The 27,159-nt window shown below is 41.2% G+C and overlaps 1 protein-coding gene across 1 annotated transcript in view; it reads right to left on the bottom strand.

The window, feature by feature from the left end:
• Positions 1-10,879: 10,879 nt before the first annotated feature.
• Stk39 (serine/threonine kinase 39) overlaps positions 10,880-27,159 on the bottom strand; it is a 275,350-nt gene continuing 259,070 nt past the window's right edge. The window contains exons 17-18 of the mRNA XM_036185119.1: positions 23,000-23,064; positions 10,880-12,402 (exon numbers count right to left, since the gene is read on the bottom strand). Coding sequence (XP_036041012.1) covers positions 12,328-12,402; positions 23,000-23,064 — 140 coding nt within the window. The 3' untranslated portion in view covers positions 10,880-12,327. The remainder of the gene's footprint in view (positions 12,403-22,999; positions 23,065-27,159) is intronic.

Consider the following 27,159-nt stretch of genomic DNA (forward strand, 5'->3'; position numbering starts at 1 on the left):
GTGTCTCAGCTACCCACTCAGACTTTTAGCACAATGGGGGTTGGGGGAAGGCTCTTCAGCAGAATATAGAAGTAGAGCAAGGGAGACAGGCGATACAATTTGCACATAAGTTTTAGCCAGGTATCGTGGTACTCACCTTTAATTCCACCACTCAGGAGGCTGAGGCAAAATGATTACAAGTTTCAGCCAGACTATATAGCAGAACTCTATATTGAAAAAAAAAAGTATAGGCTAAGGACTGTTACATTTCCCAAGGTCAGCACCAAGACACAGCTCCATATTGACTAAAGAAAGAGAGGTTGCAAACATTACTGAACCCACACTGCCATCTTCATGTGTTCTGAGGAAGGTGGATAATCCTTTGACCGCTCACTGTATGTCCATCGACATCTTAGAGTCACCAGTTGCAAATCCAAGGACAGGGAATGAATACAGTCCCTTAGCCTTTACTGTCTTCAACATGGAATGCAGGTGTAGAGGAAGCTCAATGGTTCAGACACTGCTGAAAAGTTAATCACTGTTCTGCAGCTGAGGGCTGCAAGGTGATTTTTTTTTTTTTAAACTCCGGGTTTAAAAATCAAATATCTGCTTGTGTACTCATGTGTTCATTCCAGACCAGATGTCTCTGGGGGTGACATTTTGGAATCATCCTGCCTTTAATATATTCTCTCTTTGACTAAAAGCTTCGGTGACCTCTGGATCCACTCAGAAAATCAATCTGAAAGATCTTTCTCCTTTATTTTCTGTGCACAGTAGAAGAGACATGAGATAGATAAAGGCTGACTTCCAAGGAAGACTTCTGGAAGGATTAATCACATGATCACTGAAATCCCATGACTCCTTGAAAATATACACATTCAAGGAGTCTAGATTTGAGAAAATAAGCATAAACCAGCTATGGTATTCATTCATTTAATATCATTACATTATTATCACAAACCAAGTCTATTTATATGCTTGTGAACACAATGTTTTACATGTACTTCACAAGTGTCAGCATCAAGTAGTCAGGATTGTCTTAGTTGCTGTGGCCAATGAGGACTGTGAAGGATCAGCCATGAGGAAAGTCCCTCACACAAATGGAGCAGGAACAGACATCAATGACACCCCTTCTGTCTTAGGGTTTCTATTGCTGTGAAGAGACACCATGACCATGCTAATTCTTATAAAGTAAAATATTACAGTTTCAGAGGTTCGGTCCATTAACATCATGGTGGAATGTGGCAGCCTGCAGGCAGACATGGTGCTGGAGAAGGAGCTGAGAGTTCTACATCACGATCTACAAACAGCAGAAGGAAACTGTTTCACACTGGCCAGACTTGAGCTTATAAGACCTCAAAGCCCATCTCCACAGTGACACACTTCCTACTCCAACAAGGCCACACCTCCTAACAGTGCCACCCACTATGGGCCTAACATCCACACACATGAGTCTATGGGGCTATTCCTATTCAAACCACTTTAAAGGACAATAATGAACTGCTTCCTGAAACCAGAAGGGCATTGCAAGATAGTATGGTATCATACCATTGTTCCAAAAAAGAAGGCAAAGGACATGGAGGACAGAAAGGCTTGCAGTTCAAAGGTCATCTCTTACCCTGGTGAGCATTATCCAAGTGCTACTTATAAAAGAACTTTAACTTTTTTTTTAAGCATGCTAATACTGAAAATTTCAGGTTAAAAGAAAATGATGGCCTTAAGGTCCATCTGGTGACAGGCATGTCGCCTCTTTTCTTTCAACACAGTACAGTATCATTCTGTTTTGCAGCTCCTGGCTGATCTTTTCAGCAATTTGCTACTTAAAGTCTACTTACCTGTCAATCACTCCTAAATTCCTTTCACACAGTTGATGCTGGTGCTATGCAGTTCCCCCTTAATGTATTTAATAGTTGTTGTGACTTTGAAGGGCTGCCAACCCAGAGTAACAGCTGAGCATGTGACTCCCCAGCCAGACTGTAATGTCCTTCTCCTGACACGACCGTTCACAATTTGTAGAGTCTAGATCCATTGCTGGTCTGACTGCAATCATTAGTTTTCTACAATATACTCCTCCTGATGGATTGTTTTGTTGTCTTGTGCTTTGGTTTGCCTTTTATATTATCGGATTTTCCAACACATTGACTGATGAATTGTGTAACATCTCCAAGCTTCATTTGAAACAATTCCTATAAGCTCACACCCTCTTGTCAGGTTGAAAGGCAGCCAAATCACATAATAAATATTGGGCTACGCAGATTTAACTGGCAGGCAACCTGGCACTGCAGGAAGATACAAATACATTGTGATCCCAGTCCTGCCATGCACTAGCTCTACATCCATGGATACGCTAACTTCTGTGAACTTAATTTCCACGGTCTGAAAACTGGACACCAGCACCATGTAAATATTATAAGCTGAAGTGACACAGTGAGAACCTAAAATGTAAAAGTATTGTTGTGACTATTCCTTCTAGTAATTAATATTGACCACCTTTAATAATTCTGACTTTTTTTAATTTTATAAACTTTAATGTAAAAAATATCTTGCAAATAAGCTATTTTTATTTTGTTATAACTATTCACAAGATGAAATTGCCAGAGAGGCTAGGAGTATGCAGTTTTCAAGACATGGGTTTTTTTTACATGTATCTAAGAAGCCATCAAGGGTACTGTGGCTGCTTTTACAAACATATTCCCACCCAAACTCATATCCATGCCTGTAGATGAAATTCTAAGCAATCTTATTAAATGAGAAACACAGAGCCAAATACTGAGTTAAAAGCCCAAGAGATCAGAGCGCTAGCAAAGAGCCAAGACTACCTTTATCTTACTACCTGGCCCCCAGAGAGAGAGACTTTCTTCCTGCCTGACTTGTCTTTTTATTGCCTTTCAGTTCTGCCTTCTCATTGGCTCTGAACCCAACCACATGACTTCCTTGTCACTGCCTGTCTATACAGACCTCCAGGTCTCTATGGCTGGTACTGGCATTAAAGGTTCGTGTTATCATGCTTGGCTGTGTCCTTGACCACACAGAGACTCTGCCTGCCATGTGATCAGATTAAGGGTATGGGCTACCACCTCCTGACTGCTGTCCCTGGCTTGTTATGACCTTTGATCTACAGGCAAACTTTATTTATTAACATACAAATAAAATCACATTTCATCACAATTAAAATATCACTACACACACACACCAAAAAAAAAAAAAAAAAAAATCCCAGGCAAAAAGATGTCTCAGATAATACCCTTGGTCCTGAGAGAAGCCCTGCACCTGTTCAGGAGTCTGGTGGCTTTTTGTCTTCTCAAAGGAAAGAATCCCGCCCAAAGACGTGGATATTTATTTAGCAGAGTTTCCAAAGAGAGACTGGAGTGAGAAGTATAGCAGCAGGGTAGACACTGAATTGCGGATCTTGACGTTTTATTAGTATTTATGAGGTGGGTGGTATTATTCATGGGGTAAAGTGACCTTTTTCTCACCCAAATAGCGGTAAACCAGATCTCTCTCGGGCTATTTGTTGTCATTATCTTCTAGGAAAGGCCATGGAAATAGGAAGGGGTGTTAATAACTACATGGGATATGATGAAGTGTTGGTCTTTTGAAGATGTTGAGACTTCATTAGTGCACGTGCGCGAAAATGTCCAGGCACCTTAGCATTGATACAATGGGGACTGTGTGTTTGCAGCTTCAAGGATATTTAACTATGATGGATATCCTGATCATCTAGAGATACAGCTACCAAGACAATGATATAATTCTCTTAGTTACCTCATGTCTAACTCCTTTTGGGACTCCTGAAGATCCCATGATTGATCTCATGGCTGTCAGTTGGTATATTTTGTCATCTTTTAAAACTGAGATTACAATAACATGTCAGGTAGTACAAATCTCTGCCCTCTGCCCCTCTCTGCCTCTCTCTGCCTCTCTCTGCCTCTCTCTGTCTCTCTCTGCCTCTCTCTGTCTCTCTCTGCCTCTCTCTGTCTCTCTCTGCCTCTTTCTGCCTCTCTCTGCCTCTCTCTGCCTAGGTGCCCTCCCAGCTTAACTGCATGTCTTCTACCTAACACATGTGTGCAATTATCTGGAAGCCAGAGCTGTATAATGGATTCTGCAATGTGAAGACTAGGGTGTTTCCTCAGCTTCTCTCCTCCATACTTACCAGCTCTCTGCAAGTGGCTCCAGGAGAACAAGCAATCACTGAAGCTGTGGAAAAAGTCTACAACATCCTACCTTCTTCTAAGTTCCATTAGACTAGTCCTGACTCCTCCTGTATGCACAATACTTTGCTGTAACAAAGGATTATAATTAGAGGATGGGAATTTCTCTAAGCTAACTCATAATCAGTTCAACTGTTACCACTGAACAGATAAGCAGGCTCAGCCAAGCAGCAACTGGTTCATTCCTCCCTCTGCTCAATTAGGTCCCTAGAATGTTCCTGTTGGAGAGAATGTTGATTGACTAATTAAACCTCCTCTGTCTAAGCATGAGTCTGCTGAGCCTAAATGATGTGAAGTGAAGCTGTCATACACACATATCAAGGAAGCAGAAACAGGCAGCTTTATGCTTCACACATTAATGCTATAGAATGTAATTATTTTTTAATTGGAATTATCATAGGTTCTAAAGTCCATTTAAGATGAAAAAAACAAACTGCCATTTTTCATATGACTGTCTAGTTCTTTGAAGTCAGGGAAATTACTTACCTTCCTGTATTTACAGGACAGATCACAAGATTCTGATGAGCAGAAAAAGCTGTGATACATATATTTCGATAAAAAGCAAAGGACACATGACTTCACAGTGGCAGCCATCAGTAATCATTTTCAGGGCTCCTCACATAACTCTGAATCCCTTACCCACAATGAATTAGTGTCGGTCTCAACATGTTCTATATTTTCCTTAGAAAGGCAGCATGGCCCAGTGGAAATGCTTTAGAATCCCACTGTCTAGGGTTCAAATCCTGTCACACACCAACTGGTTGACTTTGGAAACATGACCTAAGGAAAAAAAATCTCTGCATGCATCAACTGTGTACAATAACATCAAGCTCCTAGAGTTGTGAGGTTTAAGCAAAGTCATGTGGGAGTAAGTCTTTGCCTTAATGCTGCTCCACAGCAAATCTTCAATGAAATGTGTCTTGTATTGAATCAGGAGTTTGTCTGATAATGTGATAATTAAGAGTTAGGTGTGGAATCAGACATACCTATACCAACTTTCTGCGACACAGGGTAGTATTTACTATATTTTCTTCTTCACAGCTTAGGCTTTCTCGTTGCAACCTCTGATAGTTGTTTAAGATTAAATTGAATGATGCAAAGTGCTTAGTAGAGAGTCTGACTGCTTCAACTATAGAAAACAAACAAAAACAACAAAACAAAAACATAAACAAAACAAAACCCTCACAAATACTTGGTCTGTGTTAAAGCAGGAGCTCTCAAACTGTAAGGCACAATTGATAGAAGCATGTAGTGCTGACATTGTTATTTAATGTACTGACTTATACATGCTTTCAAGTGAGCATCGGGTGAAGTCAACTCAGTAATGAATAGAACTACGCCACATATGATGTTGAATGGGACAATGGAGAAGGGGGTTCTGAATTCAGGCTTTCCCAATAAGATGGACAGGACTGGCATCTTAGGACCACATTTTGATATTTCTCTCCAGTCTTTTATTTAATTGTTATTCAGTTGCTTCCAGTTTTAAAAATCTAGTATTTTAGAGAACAGATGACAGGCACATGAAAAATCTACCTGAATGTACTCCACCTAATTATGATTGGCTGTCAGTTTTGGACTATATATCACTTAACCCATCTGTTTGGACCCAGAGCCTCCTCCCCCCCCCCCCCCCCCACCCCGGCAGACAGGTTTTTTTCTGTCTAACAGTCCAGGCTGTCTTGGAACTCACTATGTAGACCAGGGTGGGCTCGACCTCACGGAGATCCTCCTGTCTCTGCTTCCCGAGTGCTGAGATCACAGGTGTGCACCACTGCCGCCTGGCTGGACCTAGAGCCTTTTAAAAGGCTCTACCTTACTTCTCCTAGATTAGGGCTTCATCAGTTTACTCAACACTCTGCTTGAAGAATAAGTCCGTTTCTAAAATAATTTTCCTCTGTAATACACATCTTTGATCCTCAAGCCAGTATTCTATATGAGGAAAAAAAGTACCATCCCAATAACTGTCACTGGCCTTTCATTATTCAGTCATAAATCCAATAACTGCACAAGACTGTAACTTTAAATAACATTCTTTGCCCTTCAATGAATTATGAGTTATGAGCTCAATAAGTTTCTTCAGCTAATGATATGTTTTAGAGGCTATAATTCACGCAGGGAGACATTTTTTTGGTATGGATTACTTTCATGTTGCTATGAGTCCATTGGCAAAAAGAATTCAAGGGAAGGATTTTGGAACATGGTCTCAGTCCATCACGTTGGGGAGGTCACTGCAGCAGTCTTGTGCGGCTGTTCACATCATGGTGGACCAGAAAACAGAAGCCATGCTGCAACCCAAGGCTGGACAGTATATCCTTTAAACTCCCATCCTTAGGATGTATTTTTGCTAGTTAGGCCAGATCTCATCCAAAAGTTTTACAATATCCTAAAATAACACCAACAAAGGGGGAGCATATTTTCATTATGTGAGTCTTGGGGTGGGCATTTCAGATTCAGGTTGTAACCTTTGGTGTATCTTTTTTGGTTGTGTGAACCTTGTTCTCATGAGTATTCCTAACTAAAGCTGCATTCATTGGTTTGGGCATAACATTCAGGGTTGTATAACCTAGTTGTATGGATTCTAGTTGCATTACTCTTTGTTTCTCAGACTAGCTGTAGATAGGTTTGGTGGACAGGACAGAAGAAAATAAATAAAAGTACATTATTACTGCTTGGTTATACAATTTCTTTGCAGCAGAATTGCATCTAGGCAATTAATGGGGTATTTTGGAGACAGACACTTTTACCCAACTTTTTTTTCAGATTGTCCATTCTTATGGGCTGGGTAAGCACTTTTCTGAATAATGTGTTGAATACAAGCTTGATTTGGATACAAGCCAATACTGTGTCTAGAGGGTTGAGCAAGCCAGTCATTTAATCATGATATAAACATATACACCTATAGTCCCCTTGCATTACACAACTTAAACATTAACATTAATTAACCATTATAATCATTATAACCATACTTGATAGGATACATCTCAAGCTGAAAAACCCCAGGAATGACTGCAACAACTTTGAGGAAATCTTCTTCAAATAAAAATCATTATCCTGCAATTTTTAGCTCCTACCAATAGATCATAGAAAATCCTACTTAAATACAATTTGCATGTTACCAGCATTTCTTTTATTTCTTCTTAGTTTGAAAGTGAAATTATATTTAAGGTGTACAGATTTTGATATACATAGCATACTGGTCTCTACAGTCATGAAAACCTATACATCTATCTCTTCAAATAGGATATACTACAGTGAATTCCAAGTATATGTATCCAATCACAGGAAGTTCTGGAACTCATGACCCTCCTGTCTTTGCCTTTTAATGGCTCTGGGATTACAGACATGTACTACCCCAACTGTACTGAGTTCTCCATATACATTTATTTTCTTTTTAGATTTATTTTGTGAGTGTTTAGCCTGAAAGTATTACATGTACCATGCGGGTGCTTGGTGCATGCAGAGGTTCAAAAAGGTTGTTGGATCCCCTGGAACCCAAGTTATAGATGGTTGTGAGCCATCATGTGGGTACTAGGAACTGAACTCAGGTCCTCCGCATGAACAATTGTTTTTAACCAATGAGCTATTTCCCTAACTACTTCCTATAAATTTTGGATATTAATTTTTCAGATGCATGGTTTGCAAATGCTGTCATCAAACCTATTAGTCGCCCTTTTTATTTGTTGATTATTTCCTTTGCTGTGTAGAAACCTTTTAGTTTGATGTAGGTCAATTTGCTTATTTCTGTGTGTGTGTGTGTGTGTGTGTGTGTACACACGCTCGTTTGTTTTGGGTATCACATCCAAACAACTAATTATCAAGATCAATGCCAATTCCAGAGATGTCCCATTTTACTCTAGGTATTTTACAATTTCAGGATTTAGATTTTAAATTTTAGCCCACAATAAGTGATATTGTAAATGATGTAGGAAAAGTATCCAGTTGCATCCTTCTGCATATGGATGTTTGATCTTTCCAGTATCCTTCACCACAGACACAGTCCGTTTTTTATGTATCCTTTGGTATTCTTTTTAGTAAGTTGATCACCTATGTATATGCTTATTTCTGGGATCTCTACCCTGCTTGGGGGAGGAAGCTGCAGGTCTATTTTATGACAGCACAATAATACTTGGATTATCAAAGGTTTGTCTCCTATCCAAGTACTAACAGGCTCTTGCCTGTTCAGCTTCTTGAGATCAGAGATCAGCTGTGTTCATAGTGGTTTGGTCTTAGGTTGTAGATGATCAAAGCTTCATAAATATTGAAAACAGGAAATATGACAGTTTAGCCTGTTTCTTTTTTTAAAAGAAATTGTTATTCATTTTATAAACCAACCACAGATCCCCCTCTCATCCCTCCTCCTGCTCCCCAGAATCCCCTCCTCCAAAGGGTAAGTGCTCCCATGGGGAGTCAGCAAAGCCTGGCATATTCAGATGAGGCAGGACCAAGCCTCTCCCCCACCTCCTGCATCAAGTCTGATCAAGGTATCCCACCATAGGTAGTGGTCTCTAAAAAGTCAGCACATGCAAGATCCAGATCCCACTGCCAGGGGCCCTTCAAACAGACCAAGCTACACAATTGTCTTTCATATGCAGAGAGCTTAGTCCAGTCCCATGCAGGTTCCACAGCTGTTGGTTTAAAGTTTGTGAGTCCCTTCTGACAAGCTTGGTTCAGTTATCTCTGTAGATTTCCCCATCATGACCTTGACCTTGCTCATAGAATCCCTCTTCCTCCTCTTTGACTGGACTCCCAGAACTTGGCCCGGTGCTTGGCTGTGAATCTCTGCACCTGCTTCCATCAGTTACTGGATGAGTAGCCTGCTTCTTCTTAAGACTGCTTTAACTATCTGGGTTTTTGTTGTTCTATACCAATTTTATTGCTTTCAATTGATATGAAAAGTGGAACTTTGGAATTTTTATAGGGACCACTGATTAACTGATTCTGTAGAACCCTTTGCATTGTTGGTAGTGAGACAGTGTATTAGTTAGGAAGAGTTAGTCCAACTCTGTGTATTTTTCCAATTAAGTAAACTCTTGTGATGAATTTTGTGTTCCAACTTTATCTTTGCTTGTTAAGCAAACTTTATTGTCCATTTATCCTGAATTTTTGTGTACTTTAAAATCGTTACCCTATTACATGAATGTATACAACTGCTATTAGGAAAAACATGAGAATATGGGTATGGATCCAGAAATTAAATGATACTTATGATCACGGTGCAAGGCTCTTCATTCATTGTAAGAGAATGTGAAAGCCATATATTGTTCTTTTTTAATTAAAATATTACATAACTTCCTACTTCCCTCTCCTCCTGTCTACATCCCCATTTACCCCCTCTAACAATTGTGTGGCATATACATCTAAGAGTAACCATGTAAGTTTAATCTGCTGAGTCCATTCGAGTTGCCTGCATATGATGCTCACCACTGTAGACTGGACCCCCAGTCAGGCGGCTCATCCCTGGGGAAGCTAATTCTCCCTCTCTCGGGAGTTGTTAATTGCTTGTTGCTTTCTTCATCATAGGGCCCTGGGAGATTTCCCATCTATGTCAGGATGTCAACTGGTGTTGGCATTGTTTGGGTCTTGTTAAGGTATCCATGTTGTTGAGATTTCATTTAAGGAACTTCCCTGCCACACCTAGGAGGCACAGCCTCACAGAAGACTTCCTAGCCTTCTGGCTCTGACAGACAGTCTTCCTGTCCCCTCTTCCAAGATGTTCCCTGAGACCTAGTTAATTACAGGAGCTATGCTGTGAGATACGTCACTTGGAACAAGGGAGCTCCCCACAGTCAGTTCTCTGCATTTTAACCAGTCGTTGTTTTCTGCAATGGTCACCTTCTGCAGCAAAAAGAAGCTTCTTTGGTGAGAGGAGAGGGCTACACCAAGGGGTATAAGGATAAGTAAGTATTTAGAATGCAGATTGGAATTATATTGGTTTAGCAAAGTGGCAGTAATAGTTTTTTTCTCTAAGATTCATGACCTCACTAGCCATGTGTTGTTGTGTTTGATTTCCTACCTGTTAAGTGGGCTTTGAGTACCCTTAGGGAGTGGTTGGTTTATTCGGAGAGGTGAGTGCCACTGATGCACCTTTAGGGACAGCTTGCCATGCTGGTGCTTGCTGTGGTTCACAGTTGTCACAGCAGGGGAGGACTAATGATTGACTTACTCCCTTAGATTGCATAGCACCTCCTGGCACTATAAAATCTAATCTCCAAAGAGGATGATTTGAGATTAATTCTAGGTCAAGTCCTCCGTGTCCTATGTCCAAAGTGTGTGGTGTCTTCAGCAATAGGGACTTACCTTCAACTTCTGGGGCTGTTCTTAGTCCCAAGTTGTACAGAAAACTGTTGAGAATTTCTTCTTTAGTCCAGGAAACCAGGATCCAGCATGGCCAGCATAGCAAGCGTCTCTGTGAAGTGCCCTGTAAGTTACTTAACTACTCTGGACTGTCCTCAGTATTCCTATCACTAATGTGATTAGAAAAGTAGCTGGAAGGACTTGTTCTCTTCTGTTCCTTGAAGCCCTAATGGTTTCAAAGACTGTGACTGTTTCGGATAATCAGCAAAACCTATGCTCTGTGACTGACGGCACACACATGCCATTCTTCCTGTGGGTCACTTCTCACGAGTCAGCTTGTGAAGGCATCTGAGGACAGGTGGAGGGGGAAGGGAAAGGAGGAGACACCACTGCACTGTGCAATACACTTTTATTTTCCTTTTACCTTTGCAGTCATCTTTGAGTAATTGTGTAAACAACAGAATGGAATGGAATTACATTAAATTGTATGCAAATGGTTCTAGAACACCTTAACAATTATGACAAGGCAATTATAAATAACTTCTTTCCTTAGTAATATATATTTGCTTTTAAAGTACATTAAAGAGCTGCCGTATCTAGGGTTAGCTAGGAAAGAGCAACGGTACCATCCCGGGAGCCCACCTCCTCGAAGGTTTAGACTCCAAATTTGAAAATCCTAACGTTCACTAGGTTCATAATACATAGTCAAGCAGAAGGTTCTTGGGTTGGAAATATTTATTCTTGAATGTTTACAACAATTTTACCTTTTTGTCATTGCACAAAACCCTTTCTATTATTTTCACACCATCTGTGTTTTCTTCAGAGTTTCAAGTAAAACTCGGATTCTGGTACTGTCATATTTATCACCTTAAAAATAACAAATCCCGTCACCTCAGGAGAGCCAAATCAGAGACAGGGGTGTAGTTAACGATCTAACAGAATGGCAACGTTTTTATAGTATTCTAAATGTTCTGATGAAGCAAAGTTTAAGTATGCCACCTTCCGGAGTGCAGGTTTTAGATCTGAGACTATTCCAGAGTAAAGCACCTCAGGCACATTCACAATATGAAAGTTTGCAAGGCACCTCCCTCTCCCAAGAGACAACTGGATTGTGGACTGGATTTTAGGCAAACAAACCAAAAGAGCAAACATCCAAATTCTTAACTCAGTCATTTCAAAAATTAGAAGTTACAAATACTCCAAAGACAGACCTGAAATTTTGGTTTAAATAACCAGAGATCAACTGCAGGAAGCATATAATGAAAACTGGTTCCCTCATCACTAAGGTGTGGAAAGCATAAATATATGAAAAATAAAATTCACAGTCAGTTTTAAAACTAGAATTCAAGTTTGGCTAATAAATCTGAATTTTATAAGTATATTAATTTCTAAGTACAACATAAGAGAGGCAGTATTGTCAGATGTACAATTAAAGTATTAAACAGAAATACAATAGAAGGAGAAAAGGCTTCAGGTAGAAGATTCCTTTTGTTAGCAAGAGACAGGACCACCTGAGTGTGTTTCAAACTCCTCTCTTACGAGCTATCCAAATTGACTGCTAAGAATACTAAACAGCGTTCTGGAAAGAAGTCGGCAACAGTCGTGCAGCGGCATTTGCCTGTTCTCAGACTGTGGATTGCTGGAGAAGAAAGCAGAACTCAGAGTGCTCTAAGTTTGTAAAAAAAAGTATTTTTTTTTTTATCCCACGTCATCAAAGCCAGCCTCTTCACAATCTTCTTACTTTGTTGGGAACTGGGAGTGAGGGGGAGGGAAGGAGGAGGCAAGGAAGGGGGTGGAAGGGGGGGGCATGACAGATGAGGGTGACAGTGGGGGACATACATCAGCTCACACTCAGCTGAGCAAACCCGATCAGCTTCACTTCATCCGGAATCTCCGCCCCATCGCAGCCGGAAGCCTGAGGAGGAAGAAGAAACTGTCAAGTGTCGGATTCAGAACCTGCGTGTATGTATGAGCACAGACCCCCTCCAGGTCACCGGCTTCTCTTTAAGGAGAGACCCCCCAGAACCGCGTCATCAAATGGCTGATTGCTAGGTGCCAAATGCTGTTAGAAATCTAGTCCTGATGCCTTCAAACAGCGGAGGTGTGGAGAGATCTGCTATCCATTATTACAGAACTGTCCCACCTAGAGTTAAGAATGAAATTCATATTCTAGCTGCCTCAGCCTCCTAAGTGGGAAGTTTTAGGTGCCTGGGGACATGCCATTAAAAAGGGAAAGTGAGATCCCAGCCCACTTCTTCCTGCCACTGTTTCCTGGCCAATTGAGTAGTGGTTCTGCTCTGCCACGTATTCTTAGGACGATAAGCTACCCCATCACAGACCCAGATCAATGAGTGGGACTGACCAATTATGGACTGGAACCTTCAAATCTGTTAGCGAAAGTAAACATTTTCTCTTCCTAAGCTCGTGATCTGAAGTACATTCATTTGGGCAAAATATGACCAACATAGTATTATAACAGAATTCTTTCCTTTGGCCACATTTTATTCCTATTATTTTAACACATCTTAGTTACCTTAAGTTTGCCCAAATCATAATGTGTCAAAACTTTATTTTTCCTATTACATCAAGATCAGATGATATTGAAAATAAGCCACTGTTTATTGGGGTCATTTCATTAGTACTACTTTGTTATTTTCATCCCTGTTCATTTCTTTTATCAATACATGTACATGCAAGGATAAATACACGTGAGCACATGTACACACAGACAGACAGACAGACAGACAGACACACACACACACACACACACACACACACAGTGGGAGGAGATCACTGTTTTTAAGTTTCTTCTTCACCTTATACTACATTGATAAGAACTGGAGATTACGGAAATGCTAAGGGGGGGTTGACGAATGATTAATTATCAAAGGGTCACATAAAAATTCTAGGCTCAATTCATGTTAAATGATTTCAACTATTAATAGTTTCTTGAACCCCTTTGCAAACACCACCATTAACCTGCTAAGCCTGGACTGTGTGTGTACTGTGTTCAAACAGCAGGTACATGAAACCTGCCTTTGTCAAATGTATCATTTTTCATTAAGTAAGAACATAGTCAAAATATGTTTTAAATGTTTGAAGGCATTTTACTAACTGTCTCTAACATAACAGTCAGTGTAAATTTTGCTGATGTCAAATCAGTGCCTTGAAGGTGGGTAAAGCCAGGCACCATTTACAGCAAAGGTCCTATGTTGTGCCTGTCCAATGACATCCCTAACTTTCCTTGACAGTTGAGCAACTCAGTGAAGACCAATTTCCCGTCTCTGCTTTGCCTCACTTCCAACAAGGAAGCAGGCATTCCAGGGGACACTTCCTACTGGCTTTCGTCACATCAGCACTGAACCGCTCCCACCCCTTTACTTTCTTGTGCCATTACAGCTGTTCCTTCTTCTGCCCCTGGCACGTTCCCTCTCTTTCCCTCTCTCCTGTGAGGCTCTTCCGAATTTCACGGACTGGCAGCAGAAACCATGGGTTTAGTAAGCAGGTGAGTGACAGCAGCTGAGGAGAAACTGCCGCCACAGCTGGTGACAAATGATCCAACTGGCTGGTGTTGAAACCCGTCAAGAGCTTCAAAGCGACTTTAGAGATGGGATGAAAAGAACTGGCGACATTATCAAATGGATGGAATGAGGAGAAATAAAACCCAAAGAGCCACCATGGTCAAGCTGACTTGAAACAAAATACAACCAACCATGAAGTCCTACTTTGGGAGGGACAGTTTAGTAGCAGGCCCTTAGTTACCACGGGCACACAGAGGGAGTCTCCCCTGAAGTCTTCCCATGCTGTGCCCTGGCCTGGTGGACAGATGTGCTTGTTTCCTGAACAAAGCCCTTCCTTGGTTTCCTCTAGGATTCAGGCACCTTCCATGCAGCCTGCTGTCCCTAATCCATGCTGTGCTCAGCTTCTCCCACTCTTTCTCAGTCTACAGAGCACCAAGGAGACCAGGTACACAAGGTCTAACACTCAGAGTCAAGGGACCAAGACCCCGCCAAGAAATAGTCTTCAAACCTTTAGGACTCAGCGTCACTATTTACTGTTAAAAGAGATTAAAGACTCCAAAAAAATACATTTATGTGGGATACTCTCGTTGCACTGTCTCAGAAATTAAAACAGAAATAATTAAAAAGTTTGACATTATTGAAATACATTGTTTAAAATATTTCAAAGGAATCTTCCAATATGTCTCAGTGGTACCTCACATACTTATCATGCATGAGGCTCTGAATTCAGGTCCCAAAATGTAAAAAAACAACAACAAAAAAAAAACCCTTACATTAAAAACATGTTTATGTAGGTTATATTTATTATATTATCTTATAAATTAAAACACACAGTTCTAAAGTACTTCCTTACTGATTCATTAAAACCAATAATGAACTTACTTATTCCATGATAACATAAATAAACACCTTCATGAAAAACCATGGCTTCCCACCACCTCCCAGAAAGATTCAGCCACAATAACAAAACCCCAAGAAGACTAACATGACTTTGCAAACTTATTTAACGTTTTGCTCAGTGATGCCAGCTGGATTCTCATACATACTTCTGCATTTATTCTACTAGTCTATGCTGCTCACTCTGAAGTACTTGAAGCCAAGGCCAGCTTCACACAAACACATACTTAGAAAAGGGGAGTATTTTTGGAAGCTTTTCCAAATACTGTTTGCTACAGTAACCAAACTTTTCCCAGTGGTGATTCTGAAAGGTTAGCTACTGCCTGGAAACCCAAACAAGAGCGCCGAACGTTCAGTGCTACATTCCATTAAAATCCATCGGTCCCCTTTGCCCTTTGAGCGGATCTTTACCTGTGGATGATTTTTAAGCACCATCAGTTTTATAGATCTTCTAAAGGTTATTTCATTACACAATATGAATGCCATACAGTGTAAACAAATTGTGTTCATTAATATGGCCCACCAGCAATCTCATCCGAAAAGCCCCGAAGTACTGGGGGGCTCCATAGAATGGTAGATACAAGTTTTCCAAAATTCCATTTCCATTTGAAAATTCCAATTTATTACTGACAACAAATATTATCAGGTTTTAAAGTGTCAATCTTACTTTTCTCATTTTAAAAAAAAGTCTGCTGAGTCTGATAATAATAGTTGTCAGTTTGTCTTAGTAAAATGGTTTCTTGCAGGTGGGAGGGTATTGAGAGTCTTAGCTGACAAGCAGCTATTCATGGGGGCCTTTCCAAAAGCCTCACACTGTACTCCCATTGCATACCAAAGAAATGATCCATCCTCATTTTATTACACAGAATATTAAATGGACACGTCCTCAAGTTGAAATTTAATAAAACTAGAATTGTTCCCTGTCTCATTAGGAATAGTCTTAAGTAAAACTGACTTGACTTCTTACAGGGATGGAATGTAGCTAGAAGTCTGGACTTAAGTTTCTGCCTTGATTTATGGCAACATTGTAAGATTTTACCTATCATGACTTTTGTACCAAGACAAGGCAATGCAATGCCATCTTAGCAGTAACTGAAAAACATTATGACATCAAGAATCCTCGTGAAGGATCACAGGGAACCTCAGAGGCCCATGACCTACCTACACTTTGGGTACCCCAGCTTAAAATGAAGCTGAAAGAACTCATGGGATTCCATTAAATTAATCTTTGCGCAGCAAGAGATTACCAGACTGAAGAGACATCACACAGAATGGGAAGAAAGATAAACTTCTAATTAGACAAGGGTTCATACACAGAATCTACAAACAACTGCAAAAGTTAAATAGCAAAGCTTCAAATCATTCAATAAATAAATGGGTTAATGGACTTAATAGATAGTTTTCAAAAGAAGAAATTCTAAGTCAATAAATATTTGAAAAGGTGTTGAGCATCCTTAACCATTAAGGAAATGCTGAGGTTTTATCTCACCGCAGTTAGCATGGCCATCATCAAGGAAACAAACACCAGCAAGTGTGGGTGAGAGCACAGGGAAAGACCAATTTTCCTTATGCACTGGAATGAAACCTTGGACAGACACTGCAGAAACCAGTCCTGGGGGTGGGAGTGGGCCTTTGTCTGAGTTGTTTTTCTATTGCTGTGACAGAACACCATGACCAAGAAGCCAACTGATTGAAACAGCACTTCATTGGGCTTATAATTTCAGAGGGTTAGAATCCATAATAGCAGGACAAAGACATGGTGGCAGGAACAGTTGAGAGCTTACTTCTTGATCAACAATCAAGAGGCAAAGAGAACATACTAGAAATGATGGGAAGCTTTTAAAGCCCACCCCATGACATACTTCCACTAACAAGGGCATACCACTTAATCTTCCTCAAATACTTCTACCAACTGGGGACCAAGCATTCAAACATATGTGCCTGAGAAGGACCATAGGACCCAACTATAACACTCCTCGTAGATACCAAATGACTGTAAGTCAACATACCACAGAGACACTTGCACATCTAACATCATTGATACTTTATTCACAATAGCCAGTTTCAGAAAGATACCTTTTCTCTTGCATGCAGTGTGTATGTATGTATGTGTGTATATAATATACACACATATATATGCACACACATTATATATTCACATACACACACAATGTAGTGGAAAAGAATGCCAGACAGATAGACACACAAACACGAAACCAAAACAGGGGAAAATGAGAGGGTAAAAGAGAAAGGCAGAGAGCAGTTTGGGAGGATGATGAATAACAAACAAACTATATGGATATATGTGTATGAGATATTATAACAAAACCTATTACTTTGTATGTTAACTTAAAGAAAGAAAAAGGTTAGAACACGTTACCCCAGAATACGACGCTCTGGCATGTAGGCCACTGTAAGCTAGAGACACTCTTTGTCTCAATTGGGGTTTCTATTGCTGCAATGAAACACCATGGCCAAAAAGCAAGTTGAGGAGGAAAGGGTTTATTTGGTTTACACTCCCACATTGTAGTCCAATGTTGAAGGAAGTCAGGACAGGAACTCAAACAGGGCAGGAACCTGGAGGCAGGAGCTGAAGCAGAGGCCGTGGAGGGGTGCTGCTTACTGGCTTATTCCACATGGCTTGCTCAGCCTGCATTCTTACAAAACCCAGGACCACCATCCCATTGTAGTCCCACCAACAATGGATGGGGCTATATCTTCCATCAATTATTAACGAAGAAAATGCCCTTCACGCCTGCCTATAGCCTGGTCTTATTGAGGCATTTTCTCAACTGAGATGCTCTCCTCTCAGTGACTGTAGATGGTGTCAAGCTGACATGAACTTAGCCAGCACACTAATAAAGACAACCATGGGTAAAGGAGTTCAAAGCCAGCCTGTTCGACATAGATCTTTCCAGGCCAGCTAGCACTATACAGTGAGGCCTTGCCTTAAAAAAAAAAAAAAATGACAACTGCAGGTACTGAAAATGCACTCTGACCTTCATCAAACAATAGCTGAAACTCATTAGTGGAAAGTATTCTCCCTGCACCTAGAAGAAACAACACAGGTAGAAACCGAAGGTTAAGAGAAATCTGTACAGCTCAATCTTGTTAAGTAAGTCTACATTCCATCTGAACACTGCAAATGCTTCCACAGAAAGAGTAAGAATGATTAAAAAACAAATCTAACCAAAGTTCTACTCCTAGATGTGTAAGTTCCAATGCAAAAACACAAGAACCACGATGATCCAAGGCAACGTGACTTTCTGAACATTACTATTTCCACAGTAATGGCTTCCCAAGTAAGTGAATGGAATCTGAGACAAAGAATTCAAAAGAATGATTAAACATACATACATACACACACACACACACACACATTTGAACACACATATATATTAAACATATATATGCTCATAAAAGAGGAATCAATCAGCTGAATGAAACAAAAAGTCAGAATAGGATAGTTAAATGGAATTCTATAAAGAGATAGAAATAATAACATGTGAAAACAAAAACAAAAAACATGAACTACCAGAAGTGAAAAGTTCAGTATGTCAAATACAAATCTCAGTGGAGAACTCACCAATAGAACAGACCAATAAGACAGAACACTAGGGTTTGGTGATGAGGTCGAGGAGCTAGGGTATTTATACAATATCAAGTATAAATTAGTAATAGAGTATGAGTAGACCTTATAAGATCTACATTCCTACCCACAAATCCACCAGTAATTATTCCTGCCCATGGCCCCTGCCTTGTCACTTTTTTAAAATACTTTTCTCGCTGTTTGTCTAAGCTTTTGTTCAACTCTAATGACCACTCTGGATATTCATTTCCTGATGAAAGTTCCTGCATCATGTAAAATTTCAATTTGTATGCCCTTCTCTTTTATCTCTTTAATCATTAATTTAATTATTTCTCTCTTCAACCTTCTTAAAAAACAAACAAAACAAAAATCTGCATCTTGTTATGCACCCCACTCTGGCCTTAAAAAAGAGTGTAGTTATGCACTACACTCTTGGCCTATCAAATTTCAATCTCAGGATTAACCAAAAAGGAAAATAGAAATTTGGCCTCCCATACGTAAGAAAAAAAATTACGCAAATTCTCAGGGACTTTGCACAGCAGTGTATAATACCGTGGGGGTTACCATTCAAGCCTATAGTCAGATTCCTAAAACGTCCTCCCTAACCCTTCCTTCCAGGCTGCAGGAACTGCCTGGGCCTGTGCAGGAGGTGAAGATATAATAGTTCAGCACCAACCTTCTTCCCCAAAGGTAGATGTGTTTGGGAATCAGTGGGAGAGTTTGAAAACATACCAAAGCCCATTTCTTCTCCATGAGTGGTGATTCAATTGACCTGGGTATAGTTTGGGGATGCTCTGAGCTCCCAGGGAAATTATAGAGACACAGTGTTTGAGGGCCATGCTTTACTCCAGTGCTTCCTGGAGCATGAAGCTCCACGTTTCCCATGATGCCTTGGTCCTCAAACTTCAACCTCAGAATTTCCAGTTCTCATTTGGACAGCTAAATAGACTCCTGTGACTCATATTCCCATCTGTCCCAGTGCCCTGAAATAATGACCTGGTATTTCCATTTCCACATGTTTCTAGCCAATTGTGTGGCCTCTGCCTGGCCCACATGTGGACAGCCTTTGCTTTAGACAGAACAAGACTCAGGGGTTGCCACATGGAGCTTCTGAGCAGGCTGAGTCCTAAGATCTCACTCTTGTCCTCCTGTAATAAGGGGAAAGCTCAAAACTCTCAGGAGTTTTGCCTGTTTCTGTCTTCACTTTACTTGTGTTTCAGGAAATGATGTAGCCAAGCATCCTCCAAGTAGACCTAAGCTGAGAGCCTCTAGAAATAAGCCCCTTAGTTATTAATCATCAAAACGTTTGAGATCTTTATCTGGGATGTACATAATGTTACTACCTTTCGGCAACTAAAATCTATAATGTAATGCTCATGCAAATGGGTGCCAACTGGATGTTAATTATATGCACTCCAATTTATATTCTTTCAAAGGCAAATTAAGCATATCTTATTTCACATTTTTGCTAATGCAATTTTTAAAATTCCACATTGAAAGCAGCAAAATTCACCTACATTATGAAACTGTGGGGTGGCTCATTAAAAGGAATAACAATGCTAAAGCCATGTGGCTGTGTCAAACTCAAGGCCACAGGATACTGAAGCTGAAATGGCCCTCCTGGCTGAAACACTTCCTTAAAAGCAGAGAAGCAGGTGACCCCTAGCCCAGGCCACAGCAACAGGGACACCATACCTGTCAAAGAAGGTTAAAGGTCTTATTGAACAAAAGCAAATCCAACTTCCTTAATTCACTTATAGTTAGGAGATAAGGGTCGTTTTTATTTATTTAATATATTTATTTATTTTTATGAGACAAGAGTCTTACTACAGCCCTGACTCGCCTTGAACTTGTGGAGGCCTGCCTGCCTGTACCTCCCGAGTGCTGTGGTAAAAGGCAGGCCCCAACCCTGGCATTCATATGACTGGTTTCTTAAGTGATTAGAAACACAAGGTAATGGGGAAAGATGAACCCAGTGGTGGTGGCAGTCAAGTGGCAATTGATAAATCCATAGGAAGAATGCTTCCAGCTGTGGCAAAACAGCAGCATCACTAAGTGGCGCCCTCCAAGTTCTAAAAGCCTGGAACAAAGCCTAGTGCACTGGCCACTAAAGCAGAGAACCTGGTTAATGACCTGGGCACTGGGTTTTTTTTTAAAGAGCCCCTACGGGCCCACGTGTGAAACAATAGTTCAGCAAGGGAAAGAAACACAGTGGGAAGCCCTCCCTACTCTCCAGGCAATTTCCAGACCCCTGACATTCTCCTTAGGATTGGAATCATGGTAAACAGCTGAGAGATGGAAGGACCTTGAGCCACACAGCAGCAGCTTATGAGGAATACCACTGCCGAAACGCTTTGATCTTTTGTTCTTCAAATATAACCAAATTGATGAGTGAAGGCCAATGCATCTGAGTCCTTGAGTTTTATCTGGCTGCCTGTGGTTCAACTTAGCTCTGTGGAGTGGGTCTTAACCTGGCTGGCTGCTGATAACATCAAAGAAACCTCTCAGGCTTGAGCAAGAACTGGATAGAGAGTGAAGACTGGAACAGAAGGTCATTCCTAAGACTGGTTTATTTAACATGTCCAACCACCACTGGATAAAACACTATCACTTTCCAGTTCTTGAGAACAGCCACACTGCTGTCTGTCTAGCTGAGGCAGAGGATTTACTTGCAGGACTCTGCTGCCCTGTGTGGCATGGCTCAGTCTTTAAGGTACAGAGGAGACCCCCATCTCAAGCAAAGTAAATACATCCAGACATACAAAGGAAGGATCTGCAAAGGAATCCATGAAAGCCCAGGCTTGGGGGCTGCCTCTCAAAGAGGGCAGGGTATTTTAAGTATGGGCCCCGAGCTAGACCAGAGTTGAATTTGCAGTATGTACTGTGTGACTCCACCAGGCCTCAGACTTCCAAGAGAGAGAGTCCGGGCAGCAGAGGGAAGTGCAGCAGGTGTACAGGGTCAGAGAAGGCTTTTGCACTGTGACCAGGGAGGAGGGCTTGAGAGAATGACTGAAGGGAGCCACTCATGTCTTGACAGCACTTTGGGAGTGCAGAAAGGTTACTCTGGTACTCAAAGCTGGGCACTGAGAGACTGCTGCTGGGAAGACAGGCCTAGGAAGCAGAGCGGTGTCTCTTAATGAGGTGCTAAGCACAGAAGAGAAAACTGAGAGATAATCCAGGAAACTTAAAAAGCTAGAAGAGATGGGAGAGTGCTGGTGTCCCTACTATTCTCAAAAGGAACAACTTTCCTGAGGGGACGTGGTCACGACTGTTTTATAGGAAGTAAATTCTCACATGCTGGGGACAGATCCGCACGAGAGTTTCGAATGTTGTCTCTGTCCAGGCATCCAAAATGAGGAATCTGTTCTTCAGACAGTGCCTCGCCACAATAAAAGGTATTTGTAAGGGTTTGAAATGCTGACACAGGGTACCAGTTTCTCAACACATGCTCCCATATAAATGAAACAAGTTCACAAAATTGCAGGTGAATTTCAAACATGGTAGAGGTGAGAGAGTAGACAGCCATAAAGGTAAGTTCTGTGTCTTGTAGTGTTCTATACTGAATAAAATATTCTATTATTACCAGATGTATTCTGGGAATACCCCTGTATTTTTGTTTGATCACATATTCTAACATCCTAGCTTTCTGAAATGAGATGAGAAGCAAGGCATGGAAAATTCATTAACACCAGGCTTGCATTCACTGTGCGCATTCACGAAGCAGTTGTGGCCACACGGAATTTCCGGTTGATTTTCCCAAGGAACAACAAAGAGGCGGTCCATCAGCATTACTTGTGCTGGTCATGTGTTGGTCCTCCGGATCTTAAATTGTTGTGGCATTCTGACCAGCTCTTGATCAGACTGATTTATGTTTTAAAATGAGTCATTTATTCTGCCTTAACACACTGCTTGCTAAAATTTCTTGGAAAAGTATCAGTCTTGACGATCTAGACTTAAGACTCTTGCTTCACAGTCACCCAGAATGCTCACTGCTCCATCTCCTGCAGCCACCTGTACTTAGATTTAAAATGTGCTACTGTGAGGACATCTATTCTCTGCAAAAATGTGGTGGCATGACTTCATGGGGGTGAAATGCTGTATATTTGTTCACTAGCCTTCAGCGGGCTGTTCTGCCATGTTTCCAGTTAGCTGAACCATTTACACAATGATCAGCCTCTATTCTAAAGGTTAGAACTACCCGGCTTTCACTCAGGAAAGCTTTGATAAGAACGCTGCTTGGAATTCTGGAGGAAAATGGTACCCACAGGCTGTGAGGGTCTCAGACAAAGGTATGATGAGCAAAGAACGACCTAGGTTCATGAAGGAAGAGTTTCCAGTCATGATCAGAAAAATGTTCCTAATGTGGCAGAAGCAACTAATGAATATAAAATGTTATTCTCCCCAGGTCTAGCAACAGCAAAATTATATGTATGAAATAATGTGATTGTTCTTCATGGGTATTGGCAAGACAAAAACATTACTTCCGTTTCCACCTTCCCACTTACCAACTTAAATGTCAATGTTTTTAAAGCTTTGGGGTCATCTACAATCTTCTGTAAATTAGCAGCCACTGTAAAATATAAACACAGAGAAACAATGTCCAAGTTATTTCCAATAACTCTGGATTTTCACATCAATGATTTGGAAAATTTGACTAATGATGCAATAAACTGCAAAATCATTTCTTTCACAGGCATTACAGAGTCCATATAAATGACCAAATTACTTTCATACAGATACTTTCTGAAACCATTTCTATCATTTCTGTCAACTCCTATCTATGTGCATCTGGATTAATCACTGTACATCAACCCTGCATTTTCTATAATAAAATTTGAAATTACTTTCTAATGGAAAGTAAAAATGATAGCAGCTCCTGAGTCTCAACTGGTTGGTTTTTCTAGAAACTCATTTACTGAGAAAATGATTAGCCAGGAGAGGGCAGTGCAAAAGAGGAGAGGGTTGTTACAAACTTCTCTGGGAAATAACCAGTCAGCATGTTGGAACTCTTGACTTATAAATTCACTCAATTCTCTGCCACCATTTTTATCATGCAATGCAATACAGCAGACAACCTTTACAGCTCAGGCAGGTTGTTATGCTTTCAGGCCACAGTGACCTGTCTCTATGGTGATGTGTCACCTTGAACAATACCTGAGTTGGTGGGCCAGGGTCAACACACGAAGGCTGTCAGTGCAGAGCTCCGCACTGAAGAGCTAGTCTCAGGGTCAACGGCTCCATCAGAGGTTGGCCCTGGTCTTGAAGTGCTCTGGTGTATCTGAGGTTGTCGTACAGAAGGCAGACTTTTCCCAGCTGCCCATCTACCTTGAAACTCTACTTATGAGTAGAATTAGCAAAGAACGAAGAGGATGAAAATGGAAAGCTACCTTTTTTACATCCGCACTTTAAGGATAAACTGTTGAGAGTCAAGTTGGAGCCAATGTAAAGAGGTTCCCACTAGAGCAAAAAATAAGATGACAGCGGGGTAGGGGTGGGGGTGGGGAGTGTTGTTTGTCATTTTTATGTCATCAGAAGAACTAACTGCTGATTCAGTTTTTTTTTTTCCTGAATTTTTTGAGATTTGAGACTTTGAGAAGACAGAAATACACTATGAGTTTCAAGTAGAGAGCCGAAGGAGATATGTGAAAATTTTGTTTTTCTTTATGGATGACAGGAATCAACCTAGATACAAGGATTTTCTGCAGATTTACTTCATTTAATCTGTTAGTTGTAAAGGAGGGCAAACTGAAAATTACAGGCTTGATATGGCCTATTTTTCTTTATCAATCACAATTATAGGCATAATTTTATCTGCACGTATTGCCCTCTCACCTCGCTGCATTCTGGGCAATCTGAAAGGTTTCATTTTTACCCACGCCCACTCCCCTTCTCATCTCTTTTTCTTTTCTTCTGTTAGCACAGGCACCCGGACACAAGTACACACCTATTCATCATAGCCCAGGCCACCGACGCCCATGAGGCTGGCCTCCCTCAGCTTCATGAATAGACTTGAGGTACTAAAATCATCAGTAATTTGTGTAAGAAATATTGGCTCACAGAGTGCGGTTTCCAGCTATGAGACACTGCCTCCCAAAGAAAGCCAGCATTTACTGTGTCAGGACACTCTGACTATACGCAAATTGCAGAAAGGGAAGACGGCGCTTGTGTTCTTAAGACAGAAAAATGTTCTAATAGCCCCACTGATTCGGGCTGATTTCACGAGCGGCTGTAAAGTTGTCCCATGAATTTTTGTCTTTTCATTGGGCTCTCTTGGCTAAAGTGGGTGATTTACTGATTTGTTCTGGGTCATCTACTTCTAGGTTGCTTTCTAATGTTGAGCCAGACGCACTGCTCTGTCCTGCACGAATTCACAGCCCTCTGGGGTACAAACGTGCGCACAAGGGCCAACTTCTAGGGGAGTGGCCAGCAGCTTGTATATCTACTCAAAAGCAGGCATGGGCTGCCAGCATCTGAAACAATCACCTTAGGACCGAGGCTCCCCAAATGTGAATCCCGTTCCTCTGGGACATTAGAAATTCAAATTCTGTCTTTGGCTCAGAGCAAAAATAGCAAAACTGGCCACTTACCTGATTACTTAACCCAGCTGCTAGGCTTATTTTCAATTTAGTTGATTCTAATTTGTTGTAAAGTGCTATAAAACACCTTCATTTAACTGACATCACAGAAAATTCAGGGTGATGCTAATTTCTCTTCCAGCAGCAATACTCATTAAAAAGATGGGTGTCACTGTTTTCTCCCTTCTCCTGACTGTGCACCTGGAGTTCAAAAATAAAAACGCTCCTTACCTGGAACGTGAGTGGGGAAGGAAGTGCTGGGTGGGCTGTCTGTGACTCTAGGCTTCTCGCCCATGTCAGAGAACACTGAAGCTGCTGTGTTAAGGGACTCTAGAGTTTCCCAAAGACTTACTTCCAATGCCCATTTCCTGAGCCAAGAACTAAACTTAAGCACCTCTGGACTTCTGAAAATAAAACTCAGGTCTTTTGCTTCAATGCAAATCATTCTCTTCTTTGAGTTAGCCTCCAAGTTCCTCGCCAGGCCACTGAAATCGGTCCCAAGAACTTCTCCATGCTTGGGGGAAGCAAGGACATGGTGAGACCCAAGGGCTGCACCTCTCATAGCTGTTTTCCCTTGCTTCATGTGTTAGGCTTGGCGGTCCGCTGGGACTAAGTTTGTATTTCCATTTCTTTTCATAACATGTGGCATATACAGCAAGCACTGTGACTTATGAAACTGTAATAACATCATTAATGGCCCACATGGAAACCATGCTCATTTCCTCCCTGGATCTAAACAGAGAAGGCAATAAGACTGTCTGGGCAATCTGTCAGTATCCAGGTGGCCAAGTACATACTTCTTTGGCAAATGCAGCCAGGCCTTCTCTAGACAGTTTTCTCTATGAATGCCTTGTGTTCCTCAAATTCTCCATATTTTCATAGTTAAAGAATAAATGGTGATGTAAGGACTATTTATAGCCTGTGATTATATTCTGAGTAATTAGTCAAGAGGTACACTTCTCTCCTGGGGTAACAGATCATTTGATAATAACCTCATACAGTTTCTGTGATGGTGAGTTAATTTAACTTGACCTTGTACTAAGCAAAAGCTTTGGGGAAAGAGGGCCAATGATCAGTGAGTCTGAGGGAAGGCCACAAGAAAGACTTAAGACAAGCGTGATCTTGGGACACCTGACAGGGTGATAACTTCAGTCTGATGATTTATTCAAGAGACATCCTGCATCCCTGATCTCACACTGAGTCAATGCAGAAAAGTAGCAAGAAGCACCAAAAGGAAGGGAGATAACCCCAGGTCTAAGGAGAAAAGGGGGTGAGTAGGGGCACTACTCTAAAATGAATGTGAAAATAATGGCCAGTTACGTTCCAGATCCAGATGAAGCAAGAGATTCATCTCAGCATTTTCCCTACATTTCCAGGTTCTTGACTTCAAGGGATTGCACTGGAGTACAGCGTGCACAGATATAAACTCCCCAGTTAGAATGCCTGGGTTCAAATCCAGCCTCTTGCTTAGAGGCTGGGTGACCTCTCTGAAGTGGAGTAAGTTCCCTCTGTCTCTGTGTGCTCGAGTGCGTCTGGGTATTCCTTGTGCTAGCACATCTGTGCTTTCTGCACTGGGCAGCTGTGGCTGTCTTGGTTTGCTTGCCTTCAGTCTTTACCACTCTTTGTGGGTTCTTCCCACCCAATATTTATGTGGGAGTCTGGGTCACAAATGAGAACGTGCTGCCTCATTGGATAGTGCCATCTCAAAATAGAGTCTAGACTCTTACTGAGCAGACAAGAATGAAGACACAGAGGCTACCATCCTCCCATCTTCTGGGGCTACTGTTAGCAGATGACTCTAAACTTAATCTTTCTCTGGGAATTCCCTAATCCCAAAGAGCTGGCTCTTCCCAAACCTGCATGTCTTCAATGAGAGTAAGAAAGCTCATGTCTTCAATGCTGAATGATCCTGAGAGTTCTCTTGGTTCGAAAGCTCCTTTTGGTGAGGCCCTTTTCTCTGGGGGGGGGGGGAAGGATTTAATTCCTCTACATTCAGATTCCTTAATTCCTTCACAGCTGTTGATCTTGAAAACACTCCTCACAAAACCTACCTGGATACAAATCTATGCCTCTCATTCTCTTAGGCTCTG

This window comes from Onychomys torridus, chromosome 4 (assembly GCF_903995425.1).
Source record: "Onychomys torridus chromosome 4, mOncTor1.1, whole genome shotgun sequence".
In the NCBI taxonomy this organism is placed as follows: Eukaryota; Metazoa; Chordata; class Mammalia; order Rodentia; family Cricetidae; genus Onychomys; species Onychomys torridus.